The sequence below is a fragment of the Armigeres subalbatus genome, unplaced genomic scaffold, assembly GCF_024139115.2.
Source record: "Armigeres subalbatus isolate Guangzhou_Male unplaced genomic scaffold, GZ_Asu_2 Contig592, whole genome shotgun sequence".
In the NCBI taxonomy this organism is placed as follows: Eukaryota; Metazoa; Arthropoda; class Insecta; order Diptera; family Culicidae; genus Armigeres; species Armigeres subalbatus.
Genome location: NW_026943361.1, coordinates 70,635 through 87,366, shown reverse-complemented (window position 1 = coordinate 87,366; position 16,732 = coordinate 70,635). Strand labels below are relative to the sequence as shown.

Below are 16,732 nucleotides of genomic sequence, written 5' to 3'. Positions count from 1 at the left end.
CACAAACATTTAATGACTTATGATAATAATTAAGGTTGTTTTCATTCATGATGGCATATAACTAATTACACAGTAATTGCATATAAGCTGGGTGCTAGTATGTGGTCTTCTGATGATTATTAATGTGCACTAACTTTTAGTGCATATGGGTTTACTTTTTAAATGTTATAACTTTATTTATTTGTCTCCGTTTTCAATCTTCATTTTTCAATGGCACAATGTTGTATTGATATAGGGAGCGAGGTATTTTTCTTTATTGATTCAAATGTATCAATACGCGTGGCAGTATATATTAAATTAAACCAACACACAACTCATAGTTAAATATTTCGTTACGCGCTCATATCAATAGATGAACACTCTGCGGAAGTTCAAGGCCTGCACAGGTCGTGCCGTCTGGACCCAATCTCCACCTCTTCCTTTTAACGCTCGCATAGCTTTCAACTCGCTGCGCGTCAACGGCCTCCGCTCGCTAGCCACAATCCACTGCACTGTCTCCGAACAGGGTGGCGTCGTTAAACTGCCTTCGTATGCAAAATATGGCCACCTAATGTCTCCCAAAACATGGCCAACCGAAAACAATTTATGTCGCGGTATGCTGTATTCACTGCCCGCCTCAGCTACTTCGTTCAAAAATTGAGTCCACTTGTTCAGCGATTCGATTCTGCCACTTTTCAGTACTTCGAAAACCAGTGCTATGACAGCCACCCCGTTGGCCTGATCCCGGGCGGCCTTAAACGACCCATACAACCCATTGTAGAACACCAAATGCATCTCCGTCGAGTAGCGCTTCCTATCAAATGTATGCTCCGACCCCAGATGATAGTGAAACTGATAGAACCGAAAGTCCCCCCGTAGTGGCCCCCCTTGAAGAATCGGTTGATCATCCTTCCTGAATTGTGGGAAAAAAGCTGCCACACCTCCTTCGTTTTCCACTACCATGCTGATCGGTATGTTTCCAGAACCCTGCAGCTCGAGGGGTCGCTTCCGATGAACGATCGAAGAGCGATTGGCGATCAGGTTAACTGGACTCTGATACATGCCCTCACAGGTCGCATTCAGTGCCCCCCAGTTCGATGGACCGAAATCATCTTCTTCGCGGTAGGAAAAAGAATCCTGTGACATTGAGCTGCCTGTTGTACCCTCTGGCCAAACTTCATTGTTTTCGATGAGTTTCTCGGATTGATTGGGTCCGTGTTGGTAAAAGTTGTAAATTCTGTTTTGTGGATCTTTACCAAACTGGAAGAATCTATTCGAGTTGTAGTAGGAATCTGTTGTACGATGATACGCTGAAAAAGAGAGATAAGCATGAGATGAATTACCGTTCATTTTGTGGGTCGTTTTATCATAAAAACCACTAGTGCTTACAAGGAACAACTCGAAAACTATTGAAAATGATATTTTCATGGGTAATTGAAAACTGAAACATAATGGCCCGTTTACATATTTGCTAATTCTGGCTAATTTGCTAATTTGGCAAGCTGCAATGGAAACTAAATGAGCAAAATGCCTTCATTTTACTTAATTCTACAATTTGCGATTATTTCACCTCCCCCAATTCAAGATTTTCGTTTAATCCGTTGAGACAAAACAAAAAACAACTAGGGACACGGCAGGTATTTCCGTCCATCGTCATAGGGGCTAAAACCATCGAAAGCAACGTCCATTTGCTAGAACTCCACTATATCAGAACGTATCTCCTGAGCTTGCAATTTGATACGGATGAGTTTGTCAAAAAAGTGTCTCTTTTATTGGTTTTCGAGACTATGACGAAAAGACGAAAATGCCTGCCTTAACCCTATGCGTTAACCTTTATTTCACATGCAATTGATGCATTTTACACCACTTTTCAGGCGTTTTGCCACAAGCCCATTGAGAAAAAGATCATTGAGAAATGTAGCTGATTTTGTAAATTTTGTATCTGCACGTTGAAATGGTTTGGTATTCTTCAACCGACTAAGACGAGTACTTTCCATTTAATTCCACTACATTTGTTATCTTTGCAGATACGTATTTCAACCTCAACTGTGAGGCCGTCTTCAGTGTCTCGTACTTGACTGGACTTAACGCAGTGGAATTAAATAGAAAGCACTAACCTCGTCTTAGACGGTTGAATACACTCCACTAAAAAGAGCTTAATTTTTTTTTCTGAACTTGATATTCTTCTTTTTATTGTCGAAAACATCGAAAAAGTTATTCCCTGCTTAACAATATGTTTACATGTTGTGTAACCGTTTGTAGATCTCCAGTTAGCCTTGCAGCAGCCCCATGCTAGACAGCTACCCGATCTCCAACGCATACCAACATTATAAAATTATGTATATTTTTACCAAAATTGCCTACATTTATTTTTGTATATCGATATTGGGAAAAAATCGGAGGAAATCACCTTTAGTATAAATCCCGATCAGTAATACCCGATCAAGAATGCATAACAAAATAATAACACTTCACTTTTGAAAAATATTGTTACAAAATTTGTTATCGATTTGGCTGCTCAGTTTTTAAAATAAAATAAAAATCCCTCTAGCTGTTACATAATAATATTTTGTAATATTTTTTTTTGTTATTTTAACAACTAACCAGCCAAATTTATAACAAATTTGATTGCGATACTTTTCTGAAATAATTAACTTCCATTGTTATAATTTTGTTATGCATTCTTTATAGGGTATGTTGTCCGGTCACGGACGGGTAGCGGTGGAACTGTCGGAATATTAACCTCGACAGCGGCAACCTTCCCACTGAAGTGTTGCCTGGAGGAGCCACCAGTTGGCTCGGTTGGGGATGTGGACTGTATCAACGCCCTTCGGCTGAAGGGCCTCCAAATCCGTACGATAGCGACGAAAATTATTCTTTAACTCATGAAGCCTTGAGAAAGGCTGTTTGGTTCGGCTTGTCCAAGAAAATAAAGCGGTTTAATCAAAACAAAGATGTATTTCGCGGAATGGTTTACAACAAACTTAATCCTCTTGAGCGAATGCACATTTCTTATATACAAGATATTGAATCCTATCTGCCTCCTGATTGGTCGGCCAATCAGCGTGCGTCATGTTGCCAAGTCATCATTGCTGTCGGTGCTCTCGTCTTAGGCTTCTTCTTCTTTTTCTTCCTCGCTGCTGGCGTCCAATTCATAACGGTTCCTTCCGCTAACGGGACTTCGCGAGCCAAGCATCAAGCTATCAATTACCGTTTGGATGAGGAGTGCGTGTTCATTTTCAAACCATGGTTGTTAGTAGGAAGGGGACCGAAACACCCGCGGTCGACTCGGGGTTAGTAGGATGGAATGTGGGATTTTGGGGTGATTAACTTTAGGATTGGTAACTTAGAACAAACATTCTATCACGTTCGCTTTGGGCGCGAACATATGTTCCAAAGATAAATGGCCTGGCAGCCTCCATCGGAATGGTAGTTCGAAGTATCTTCTTCCCCCGAAAGAATATCTACAAGGCCATTATGATCTTCATATGGCCCTGTGAACCAAGGAACGTGAAAAACAAAAACGGCAAAACCAAGAAACGGAAAACCAAATCGAGCACGTTCCAATCCAAGGCCCTTACATATATACACCAGGTCAAACGACTTCGTTCGTCCGACCCCAGCGTGGGGGAAGAAGTTCATTTTCTTTGTAAAACGTAAACAAACTCGGTGTTCATTGCATTAAAAATCCAAGATGGCTGACTTGCTGAAATTAAACGATGACAGTTGTGCGTTTCTTCCGTATTGAGAGGTGTACCATAAACCAATAACCTACTGTTCATGGAACATCAGTTTGTTCGAGAATCCTAAAATAAAAAAATACGGACTGATTATTGACTATAATTATGATATTATGAAGCGACTAAACTACTTCGAACTGGCGGATGAAGTTGCATTTCAAGCTCATCGCTGCTCTAATATTCAGAGTAAGCTCAACATCTAAGCGCTCCTATTCGGCAAGTTCAATATTCAGCTTCAACAAAATCAAATCGTTGGATGTGAACACAGTGACCCCTTCTAGTTTCACAGTACCCAGTTCAGAATGTTGAAAGCTTCCAATATCTTGGTTTAGCCAAATGGCGTCAGACGGCGGTAACAAGATCAACATAGGCGCATGAATCAAAGCGACATGGGCTTCTTTTGGGAGTGAAACGTGGGGTGTATCAGTGGGGAACACTCAACGGCTACAGGAGTTCATCAACCTGCGGTACATGATTCGTCCCTGGTGGCTACACAACTGGATCTCAAATAACAGTCGTCGTTGTCACCAGAGGCCGATAGTAACTGGAATTCGGTAACGGAAGTGCGGCTGGGTCGGCCATGCTTTACATAGGGGCAGAAACACAATCTGTAAACAAGCATCAGCTGGATATTGCGACAGAGACAGACGCAAAGACGCATGGCGGTGTAGTCTTCATAAAAAAATAAAAAAAGTCGATCGACAACTAACTTGGAAACAGGTGTACAGGACCCAAAAGTAAGTTTACCTTTCATATTATAATTCAACCCGTACGATTCGTACGAGACACTGAAGATAAACTTATTTTCAACGCTGCGTGCGTGTGTCGTCAAAAGAACGCAAGTTTGCATCGGGAAAAAGCAGCAACGAAGCGTTATTTAAGCGCTGCGTGCACGTGGCGTTGAAAAAATCTCTACGCGTGCATTTAGTCTTAAATCGAAAATGGTGTGAATGAGATGTGGTTAGGTGGTTACATTCGACTCTAACATAAGTATCAAAGAAATTCTGGTTCAAGTGATTGGCCGGATATCCGTCTGTCTTCACCCTCGTTCTGGATACCGGTACGCACGCCTGCTCTTAGCTCCATGGAAGCCTCGAAACTCCCCATCGCAGTCGAGCTTTTCCAGCCAGCGCGCATGAGTCGTTCCTGTCCTGTGTTTGGGGTCGGTGGAGAGGTCTTCCGAAACCCATATGCAGGCAAGTACTCTCCTCGGTCGAGCGATTCGTGCGTTGCAACTTTTGAGCTCGCTCATCACTAACAACGCCTGCCGCTTGTTTGAATCTGGTCAGGAGCCGCTCGGACTGTCACGCACAACTTCAACTGGGCAGACACATCAGCCCCTGTCGATATCTTCAACATCACTGGGACGCACAGTTACAAACACCCTTGAGGAAACCCCTAGCCCACTCATCTCAATCGAGCCCGTGCAGCCAGTGGCCAGTGGTGATTTTGTACTACTCAGACGCTGGGATTCATTTTCATAATAGCAAAGAATTTCACCGATATTTATTGCCTTAAATCACTGTACTGTTCTCTGTGTGGGTCTAGCCTGGAGTATTGCTCGGAAGTTTGGAGTTCCAACTATAACAACGGAGTTGAGAGAATCGAATCCGTACAGCGCCATTCCGGAGTATGAATTATAGTATGCATGGTGCTATACCAGGATTGCAAAGGATTTTTAATCGAGTGGTAGCTTTGTTTGATTTCAGCATTTCTCGACAAACTCTACGACGACGCTTTTCCATTTTTCTCTTTCGGACAAATGACCCTTTCGGCTAAATGACTTTCAGCCAGACGGGTTTCGTCCTAATGGTTTGTTCAGCCTAGGGACATTCGGCCAAATGGGTTTCGACCAAACTTCCCCCTTTTGTTCACCTTGGATATGTGGGAGTGCCGCTCGTCGATTGTTGATACAATAAGAGTCAACTTTGATTGAATCTTTTGCAGCGTACACACCAGTCAAGCAGTTTGACCAACATTGACTCGAGAAGTGGTTTAGTCAAGCATCTACAATGTTTTACAAACCGAGACGATTTATTCGACCAACAATATCGACCGACGCGCCAACTTGAACACTAACCATCAAAAAATATATGGGGGTTTGTGTGACTTCACCACAAACGCTCAAACATGTTCGGCGAACTTTGACTCCGCCCCTGACAGGACAAACCAAAATCAACCCGCTTTGATTTTTTTCCAACCGAGCCGCCAACTGTCAAATGGTTGGTCGAACAACTTCACACACGATCAAACAAAGCAGCAACCGAAGCATTTTCTTGGGGGCGAAATCAATGTTAGTCCAACGTGTTTGAACGTGTGTACATGTGAAAAAATTAAATGTTATTTATTATTAATATTTCTAATACTTTTTTGCCAAAGCAGGCGCCTAATGACACGTATAAGAAAAAAACTTATACATCGCATTAGTCACATACATTCGGAAACTTATACTTTTCATTATCTTATGAATTTTATCAGCTTTTTGATATGGGATCATTCATTAGGTAGCATAATGAAGAGCATAAGTATTTTCGAATGGTTTTTTGCCATAACATATAAGGTTATTTTTTTACGTGTAGTGCGTGCACGCTACATTTGACAGATACCTTGATATCTTGAATGCCTTATGCAACGTACACACCAGTCAAGCAGTTTGACGAACATTGACTCCGGCCCCAAGAAAACAATTCGGTTGCTGCTTTGTTTGAACGTGTGTGAAGTTGTTCGAACAACCATTTGACAGTTGGCGGATCGGTTGGAAAAAATTAAAACGGTTTGATTTTGGTTTGAGTTGTCGGGGATGGAGTCAAGGTTCGCCGAACATGTTTGAGCGTTTGTAGTGAAGTTGCACGAACTCCCATATATTTTTTGATGGTTAGTGCTCAAGTTGGCGCTTCGGTCGTTAGTGTGTGATATTGTTGGTTGAATAAATTGATTGTTCGTGCCGCTGTTGGTAAAACTTGATGAATGTTTGAATAAAGGAGAGGTGGAGTCAATGTTGATCAAACTGCTTGACCGTGTGTACGTTCCAATACTGTTGCGGTTGAAATCATTCTGTCAAAGGTAGAATCAAGTAGTGACATGCCGTCCGTACCCTCTGAGTACAGAGTCAGCCTGTTGAGAATAATCCTCTCCAGCAACTTGCCCGACTTGTCAATTAGACACGCAAAAAATATTGCAGTCGGAACTACCATTCCGAGGGTTAATTTAAAGGCTCCCCCAAACCTAAGCGATTTCATCGCCGCGACGGCGACAACTAGTCGCCGCGATTCTATCGTTGGGTCGCTGCAGGCAATACTCTATTTACGCTTCCATACCAACGGCGACAGAATCATTGTCGCCAAGCGATAGAATCGCGTCGCGACTGTCGTGTCGCGTGTGTTTGGGGGAACCTTAAGAATATGCACCGACGATTTTCAGCAGATAACAAACCCGTTTGATTTTACCATGCGCGCAGTAAAAATCAACTGTGGCCCATGCGGAATGTTGTCACATGAACTGAAACAGTGATGAATTTCTCTGAAACCATGGTAAAATTTACTGAAATTTCATGGTAGTTTTAAAAACAAAGCGTAGTCTACAAAATAGTAGTTTTTACCACGGAATTTTTTTCTGTGGACGATTGTACGACAATTCCCCGAAAACCAATTCCCCGAATGCAATTTCCCCGAATAACAATTTCCCGAATGTAACATTTCCTCGAATAAAACAATTCCCCGAATGTAACATTTCTCCGAATGCTTCTCTCTTCTTTTTGAGTGCGGAACAAAGCGATGGGTATCCAGATAGCCATGCAAACAAAGGCGTAGGATTGCCGATCCGGAGGTTGCGAGTTCGATTCTCGGTTCGGCCTAGGATGCTTCCGGGTGGGAAGCATTTTCTGCTCCTTGAGCACAGTGTATCCGTGATTGTACGACAATTCCCCGAAAACCAATTCCCCGAATGCAATTTCCCCGAATGTAATTTCCCCGAATGTAACAATTCCCCGAATGCAATTTCCCCGAATGTAACAATTCCCCGAATGTAACATTTCCCCGAATGGAACAATTCCCCGAAAATAAAATACCTGCAAACACATCTTCGCAATCGACTGTATGCGTCCGTAAAAGCAGTGTTTAAAGATACATTCAAGAGTGTCTTATTGGAAATTATCAGCTGAATAGCCTTTGGTAGTGTTTGTAGTTCTTGATCCTCCAAGATGTGTTGCTGAATTATAAAGATATCAGAGTACAGTGTTCTCTAAGGTAGTTTTTTTTTTCCTAAAATAGTATCAAACTGCAATTCTGATTGAAAGCCTTTTGGTAAATATTTTTCCTATCTTCGGAATCATACTCCTGTCTTGCATATACCTTCTTCAAATATATAAGGCAATGGTGGATGTGAATCCTTGTAAACAAAAATAATGCGTTTGCCCGGAAAGAGGCAATGGTGAATGTGATTCCTTCTTTAAAAAGAATGCATCTGCTCGGAACAATGCAGTGGTAAATGTGTCCCTTCTTTAGTGGTGTTCCCCTAGATAATGAATGTTATTATTCTTTCTTTAATAACATGTATCTGTCATGATTATGGGGATAATAGGGATGTGATGCATTCTTTAAAAGAAGGCAGTTTTACAAAGTAAGAAAACGATAGATGTGTTCCTTCAAAAATAGACGTTAGCTAGAAATAATGCAAAGATGAATGAATTGAGAATGAGAATAAGGACTAATCTGATCTCTTATTTTGATGCAGGCGAGTTTGGCCATAATAAGGCAAAAATATATAAGATTCCTTATTACGCAATATGTAGGGTAAAGTGCCCAATAGTGGACCCCCAACCAATAGTGGACCCTCCAGTCATTTTTGCATTATTACAGCACAATGTAAATATTTTGCTATGAAATTCCATCTGGAGAACCTACCTTACAGTCCTATGATTTGATTACGTTCATTGGAAATGCTACGGAAAGTAAAATTAGATGATTTTTTACAATTCTATAAAAAATAAACACGAGAGTGTCCATTATAGGAATATTTTGGGGGGTCCATAATAAGGAAGAAGAACGTCCCGAAACGGAACATAAAAATCAAATGAAGTGTCGACTATAGGGAAGCAATTTCCTATTATGGACCCCCAGGGGGTTTACAATAGGGCGAATTCAGTCAGACTTTGAAATGTTAATTTCAACGAATAACGCCGAGTATTTGAGTGTTTTATGTATGTATCGTGAAGAAGAGATGCAGAGTTTGATATTAGATATCACGCAAAATTAATATTTTGAAAATTTCCACTCCTTATGCCAGGAAGAGTAAAATTTCGCTACTAGGGGGTCCACTATTGGGCATTGTACCCTATTAAATGTATTATTTTTCACCGAAAAACATTTTGCCGAATCCAATTTTCTCAACATGGCATTAGGCGGTCTGTAACTTTCGCGGTGTGACTTTTGATGGATTCTACCTTTTTCAGAATGACCTTTGGAAGAATGTCGTTTTTCAGAATGTTATATTAAACAAATAAGCATTTTCTTAGATAAGTGTGGTGTAATATAACAGCAATTTTGAAACATATAATTGCTTCATATCAATCATTTATTATACCTGGCAAGCGTAATACTTGCTTAGTAAACGAATTATCTCCTCTTTTTGCTATATTGCGGACAGAATTTCTGTCTCGAGAGACCTTAATTTAAAGAAGGCATTATCTCCTCCATTCTCATTACACCGGACAGACGCGATCATTTAAAGAAGGCGTTGTTTCATTCTTTCACTTTATTTCAGACAAACGAGTTCATTTAAAGAAGGGACTATCTATCCTCTTTGCCTTCTCTTCTTCATTGGCATTACATCCCCACACTGGAACATTGCCGCCTCGCAGCTTAGTGTTCATTAAGCACTTCCGCAGTTATTAACTGCGAGGTTTCTAAGCCAGGATACCATTTCTGCATTCGTATATCATGAGGCTAACACGATGATACTTGTATGCCCAGGGTAGTCGAGACAATTTCCAATCCGAAAATTGCCTAGACCGGGCACCGGGAATCGAACCCAGCCACCCTCAGCATGGTCTTGCTTTGTAGCCGCGCATCTTACCGCACGGCTAAGGAGGGCCCCGGCCCCGGCCCCTCTTTGCCTTATACCGGGCAAATGTGTTCATTTGAGGAAGACATTATCACTTTCTTTCCCCTAATACCGAGCGATGCTATCATCTGAAGAAGGAATTATCTCCTACTGTCATCTTATACCGGACAAACGCGTTCATTTCAAGAAGACATTCCCACAGTTATCGCAAGCTTTCCGGTACCTGCCAGGTGCATGAATGTCTTGTGTAGCAAGTACAATGGATACACTGTGCACAAGGAGCCGAAAATACTTCTCACCCTGAAGCATCTCAGGCCACACCGAGAATCGAACTCGCAACCTCCGGATCGGCAATCATACGACTTTGTTCGCATGGCTAACTTAATACCCATCGCCTTGTGCCTCACTCAAAAAGAAGGGAGATGCATTCGGGGAAATGTTACATTCGGGGAATTGTTACGTTCGGGGAAATGTTACATTCGAGGAAATGTTACATTCGGGGAATTGTTACGTTCGGGGAAATGTTACATTCGAGGAAATGTTACATTCGGGGAATTGTTATTCGGGGGAATTGCATTCGGGGAAATTGCATTCGGGGAATTGTTATTCGGGGAATTGTCGTACAATCGTATCCGTACAATGCTACACAAGACATTTATGCAACTAACAGGCACGGGAATGCTTTCAATAACTGTGAAAATGCTAGTAGAATACTAAGTTGAAAAACAGCCCAATACGAAGTGAGTAGATATTGCTTCCTTTAAATGTATAAGCTTGTTTGGTATGATGAACGCATCTGAGCGTTTTAGAGCAAAGGGAAAAGATGATGTCTTCTTAACGGGTTGGGTAAATCACGAAGAACATCTTATACTACCAAAGGATATTGGGCTGATAATGTCCAATAAGACACTCTTGAACGTATCTTTGAACGCTGCTCTTTTCGGACACATACAGTCGATTGCGAAGATGTGTTTGCAAGAGGTACTTTTTTCGGGGAATTGTTCCATTCGGGGAAATGTTACATTCGTTGAAGATTGTACGACAATTCCCCGAAAACCAATTCCCCGAATGCAATTTTCCCGAATGCAATTTCCCCGAATAACAATTCCCCGAATGTAACAATTCCCCGAATGTAACATTTCCCCGAATGCTTCTCTTTTTTTTTGAGTGCGGCACAATGCGATTGGAGGATTTCTGATCCGGAGGTTGCGAGTTCGATTCTCGGTTCGACTTAGGATAGGATGCTTCCGGGTGAGAAGCATTTTCGGCTCTTTGAGCACAGTGTGTCCATTGCACTTGCCACACAAGACATTCATGTAACTGGCAGTCACGGGAAAGCTTTCAATAACTGTGGAAATGCTAGTAGAACACTAAGTTGAAAAACAGCCCAAGGCGAAGTGAAGAGATATTGCTTTCTTTAAATGTTTTAGTATCCTTGGTATGATGAATTCATCTGCCCAGTTTAAAGCAAAAGGAAGTGACAATGTCTTCCTCAAATGAACACATTTGCCGGGTATAAGGCAAAGAGGATAGATAGTCCCTTCTTTAAATGAACTCGTTTGTCTGAAATAAAGTGAGTCAATGAGACAGTGCCTTCTTTAAATGATCCCGTCTACCCGATGTAATGCTAATGGAGGAGATAATGCCTTCTTTATATAAACTCGTCTATCCAGTATAAAGCGTCTCGAGAGAGAACGTCTGTCCATAATAAGGCAAGAAGAGGAGATAATTCGTTCACTATAGGAGCGCGCTTGCCAGATATAATAAAGGATTGATATGGAGCAATTATATGTTTCAAAACTGCTGCTATGCTACACTTATCCAAGAAAAAGCCAATTTTAAGAACAATCTGAAAAAAAATGCCTAATGCTATTCTGAGAAAATGAATTCGGCAAAATGTTTTTCGATAAAATATTATACATTCAATACATATTGCTTAAATATTTTTTACTTATTCTGGCCAAATTGGCATCAAAATAAGAGAGCACATTAATCCTTATTATCATTCTCAATTCATTCATATTTGCATTATTTCCAGCTAACGCCTATTTCTGAAGAAGGGACCACATCTACCATTGTCTTACTTCGTGGAAATGATTTCTTTTAAAGAATGGATTACATCCATATTATATTATTCCGGGCAGATACGTGTTATTAAAAATAGAATAATATCAATAATAATCTGGGTAAACACTCCCTGAAGGAGCGACACATTTACCATTGCATTAGTCCGAGCAAATGCATTATTTTTAAAGAAGGAATCATATTCACCATTGTCTTAGTCCGGAATGACCCAAGTATCCCAAAATAAACTATTTTTTCATGCGGTTTGAAAATTGGATTTAAGAGGAACAAATCAATACTTCCAATACGAAACTGAGACCAGTCTGGGTGCTGGTATAGCGAATCCGCACCAGCGGGAGCGCAGAATGTTGGCTTTGTGGGGAGTTGATAGTAACCAACAGTGCATCATTGAGACCCATGAGGGCGGTAGCAGTGCGAAACCGCACCTGCGAGAGCGCAAAATGTTGGCTTTGGGGGGTTGATAGTAACCAACAGTGCATCATTGAGACCCATGTGGGCGGTAGCAGTGCGAATCCGCACCTGCGGGAGCGTAAAATGTTGGCTTTGGGGGGTTGATAGTAACCAACAGTGCATCATTGAGACCCATGTGGGCGGTAGCAGTGCGAAACCGCACCTGCGAGAGCGCAAAATGTTGGCTTTGGGGGGTTGATAGTAACCAACAGTGCATCATTGAGACCCATGTGGGCGGTAGCAGTGCGAATCCGCACCTGCGGGAGCGCAGAATGTTGGCTTTATGGGGAGTTGATAGTAACCAACAGTGCATCATTGAGACCCATGTGGGCGGTAGCAGTGCGAAACCGCACCTGCGAGAGCGCAAAATGTTGGCGTTGGGGGGGTGAGAGTAACCAACAGTGCATCATTGAGACCCAGGTGGGCGGTAGCAGTGCGAATCCGCACCTGCGGGAGCGCAAAATGTTGGCTTTGGGGGTTTTGATAGTAACCACCAGTGCATCATTGAGACCCATGTGGGCGGTAGCAGTGCGAATCCGCACATGCGGGAGCGCAAAATGTTGGCTTTGGGGGGGTTGATAGTAACCAACAGTGCATCATTGAGACCCATGTGGGCGGTAGCAGTGCGAATCCGCACCTGTAGGAGCATTTTAAAGAGACTGTAAAGGTGTTCGGCCGTACGGCACACTATTTTTTGTACACACATACACGCTCACATGCACACATATAGCCTAAAGAGACTAATAGAAATTTTTGGATTTGGGCAAAGCTTCTTAGTTGTCGACCAAGTGTGACTAAGAAGGACGGCAGGGCTGTATGACCCAAGTATCCCAAAATAAACTATTTTTTCATGCGGTTTGAAAATTGGATTTTAGGGGAACAAATCAATACTTCCAATACGAAACTGGGACCAGTCTGGGTGCTGGTATAGCGAATCCGCACCAGCGGGAGCGCAGAATGTTGGCTTTGTGGGGAGTTGATAGTAACCAACAGTGCATCATTGAGACCCATGAGGGCGGTAGCAGTGCGAAACCGCACCTGCGAGAGCGCAAAATGTTGGCTTTGGGGGGTTGATAGTAACCAACAGTGCATCATTGAGACCCATGTGGGCGGTAGCAGTGCGAATCCGCATCTGCGGGAGCGCAAAATGTTGGCTTTGGGGGGTTGATAGTAACCAACAGTGCATCATTGAGACCCATGTGGGCGGTAGCAGTGCGAAACCGCACCTGCGAGAGCGCAAAATGTTGGCTTTGGGGGGTTGATAGTAACCAACAGTGCATCATTGAGACCCATGTGGGCGGTAGCAGTGCGAAACCGCACCTGCGAGAGCGCAAAATGTTGGCTTTGGGGGGTTGATGGTAACCAACAGTGCATCATTGAGACCCATGTGGGCGGTAGCAGTGCGAATCCGCACCTGCGGGAGCGCAAAATGTTGGCTTTGGGGGGTTGATAGTAACCAACAGTGCATCATTGAGACCCATGTGGGCGGTAGCAGTGCGAAACCGCACCTGCGAGAGCGCAAAATGTTGGCTTTGGGGGTTGATAGTAACCAACAGTGCATCATTGAGACCCATGTGGGCGGTAGCAGTGCGAAACCGCACCTGCGAGAGCGCAAAATGTTGGCTTTGGGGGTTGATAGTAACCAACAGTGCATCATTGAGACCCATGTGGGCGGTAGCAGTGCGAATCCGCACCTGTAGGAGCATTTTAAAGAGACTGTAAGGTTTTCGGCCGTACGGCACACTATTTTGTACACACATACACGCTCACATGCACACATATAGCCTAAAGAGACTAATAGAAATTTTTGGATTTGGGCAAAGCTTCTTAGTTGTCGACCAAGTGTGACTAAGAAGGACGGCAGGGCTGGTCCGGGCAAACGAATATTTTGTTTAAAAGGATTTACATCAACCATTGCCTCAAACTTCTTAAGAAGGTATTCACAGGACAGGAGTTTAATTTCGAAGTTAAAAAAATATTTACCAAAAACGCTTCCAATCGAAATTGCCGTTTGCGATTCTGCTTTAAAAAACACAGCCGTTGTTCGACTATTATATATTAAAAAGCATCTTGGAAATCATACTACTCTGATACTTTTTAAATTTAAATCAGATCTTGAATGATCAAAAATATCTAATACTACCAAAGGATTTTGAGCTGATAAGTGTAGCATAGTTACGGTGTACTTTGTAGATTGAACACTAGTGATACTTATGTTTTTCTTTTGAAATCCTTATTCAAATTGCTATCAGAAATCAAGGAAGGTGTGATCCTTGATTTCAATCTAGGATAAAAATCACGAAAGCGAGGATTACTACTCCTGGCCACGCCCATCTTCACCAAAGGATATTGCGCTGGTAATGTCCAATAAGACACACTTGAACGTATCTTTAAACGCTGCTTTTTTCGGACGCATACAGTCGATTGCGAAGATGTGTTTGTAAGAGGTACTATGTTTTCGGGGAATTGTTCCATTCGGGGAAATGTTACATTCGGGGAAATTGCATTCGGGGAATTGGTTTTCGGGGAATTGTCGTACAATCTTCGTTGAATTGTTACATTAGGAGAAATTACATTCGGGGAATTGTCGCACAATCCAATTAGACAGATTGGTTTGTACGCCAAGGGGTTGTTCGGCGGCTTCTTGGCCTTCGACAACAGTACATACCAACTTTTCCATTTATCGAAACTGCACTCATTGAGGCATCTCTGCATATCTATGCTGAACGTGTAGCGCTGTTCGGAATTTTATCAGACCCTGGAGCTTTGTTCGTTTCCACCATTTCGGTAGCATCCATAGCGTCGTGTGGTGTAGAAAACTATGGACTTATAGCTCGGGACGGGAAGAGAACCTCGATAATCCTCGCCAACCTTTTCGAGGACCGTTCGGGTGAAGAGCATCCTTGGCTATCACAGTCCTGTAGACGTCACCCCAGGGATTCGGTGCTCTTAAGGGCTTGAGTAGCAGATTCGCAGCTCGAAACACTTCAAGTTAACATCTAACATTCAACTTATGTCTTCAGCTTTGCTATAAGTTACTTTGCTTAAACCTACTTGTTAAATACAACTGTTTAAATGAGAGCTCCTTTTAACGGCACTGCAGTCATGGATAGTCAAAAAACTGATGATTTAACTATAATTCGAGATTTTTTAAAAGAGAGAATACTACTAAATCTTTTTCTAATTAAGGCACAAACGACTATGCATTTTCCAGCATCAAACCCACTACAATATTCAAGAAAAAAATTATTTCTAAAAAAATTCGCTGCTTTTTTACTTATACGTGATATACTATGTAAAACTGAAAAATTGACGTCAACAGATTACGTTGTCTAACACAAGAAACGATTTATTAGAATTCTCCATTTGAAGAAGACTTGAATTAGTGTTGAAAGGCCGTGAAAAATCTGCAACGGTCGTTTTTATTGTCCAAAACTAAGTATCGTTAGAAGTCGCTCCGATATGACAACATCAGTCGAACCCTCGTCATTATTCTTTCAACTTTTTAAATCGATGTCCACATTCTCTGACGATTGCAACATGTTGCTGCAAAATCAGTTATCACTAGAGGCTTCTCCGCAAAATTTAGGCTTCTGAGCAGCCACATCTCCTTGTATACGGTATTGAAAAGTTTAGCGTATATCAACCCAAATCGAACATACTTACGCCCACTATTCACCAATGGCACAGCTGTCAGCACAATGGCTCCAAACCATGCTACCAAATTAGGCAGTTCCATTTTCGCCAACCAATCACCGCTCATAATCTGCATTCGAATCAATGACCGACAACGACAAATCACAGCACATTTCTTTAATCATGCAGCAACGAAATGTGTTCCCATGCTTTAACCGACAGGGCACTATTAATTTCTCTCCGCTATCGATATAACTGAACTTGATAAATCACTTAGAAACAACTCAGTCCATGTGGCTTAAGCTGCTTTCCCACGCCGCGCCGTTATTTTCTACAGCGCTTGCAGATAATAACAGAGGAATAAATTGATCGCGAACTTGATCTTGACCACCGTGCAAGTGCGCGCGCGCTCGAGTTCCTTTACAGCTAGTCTGAATTTGTGAACCGCCACGCCACGCCCAAGCTTTAGATCACCGTAAGCTTCTGGCGTTTCTCACACGTTTAGTCGAATTTCTTCTCAGGGTTGGCGGAACTGGGGGACTATGGCTTGTCACTGGCTTGTTGACACCCGCGCGGTACGATTCGAACTGGGGCGACGATAACCGGCTGCTCCAGTTTTTAACCGTTCTTGGGACACCGGGTCCAGATCTCGTAACACACAATATGTTCTGTTTCTAGGATTGGTTGTTGGGATTTCTGCATTACAGGAAACCCGGATGTTTTTTGAGGCAACCGCCTTTATAGGCTAGGAAATTATACCGGGACTGTGTCGTGAGAAGTAG

The 16,732-nt window shown here is 42.3% G+C and overlaps 1 protein-coding gene across 1 annotated transcript; it reads right to left on the bottom strand.

Annotated features, from left to right (window-relative positions):
- Positions 1-43: 43 nt before the first annotated feature.
- LOC134204451 (carbonic anhydrase 7-like) lies at positions 44-16,530 on the bottom strand. The gene is made up of 2 exons (XM_062679276.1): positions 15,981-16,530; positions 44-1,289 (listed from the first exon to the last, which is right to left on the bottom strand). Exons 1-2 carry the CDS (start codon positions 16,084-16,086, stop codon positions 346-348), a joined length of 1,050 nt encoding a protein of 349 aa, XP_062535260.1. The 5' UTR covers positions 16,087-16,530; the 3' UTR covers positions 44-345.
- Between the last annotated feature and the right edge of the window lie 202 nt (positions 16,531-16,732).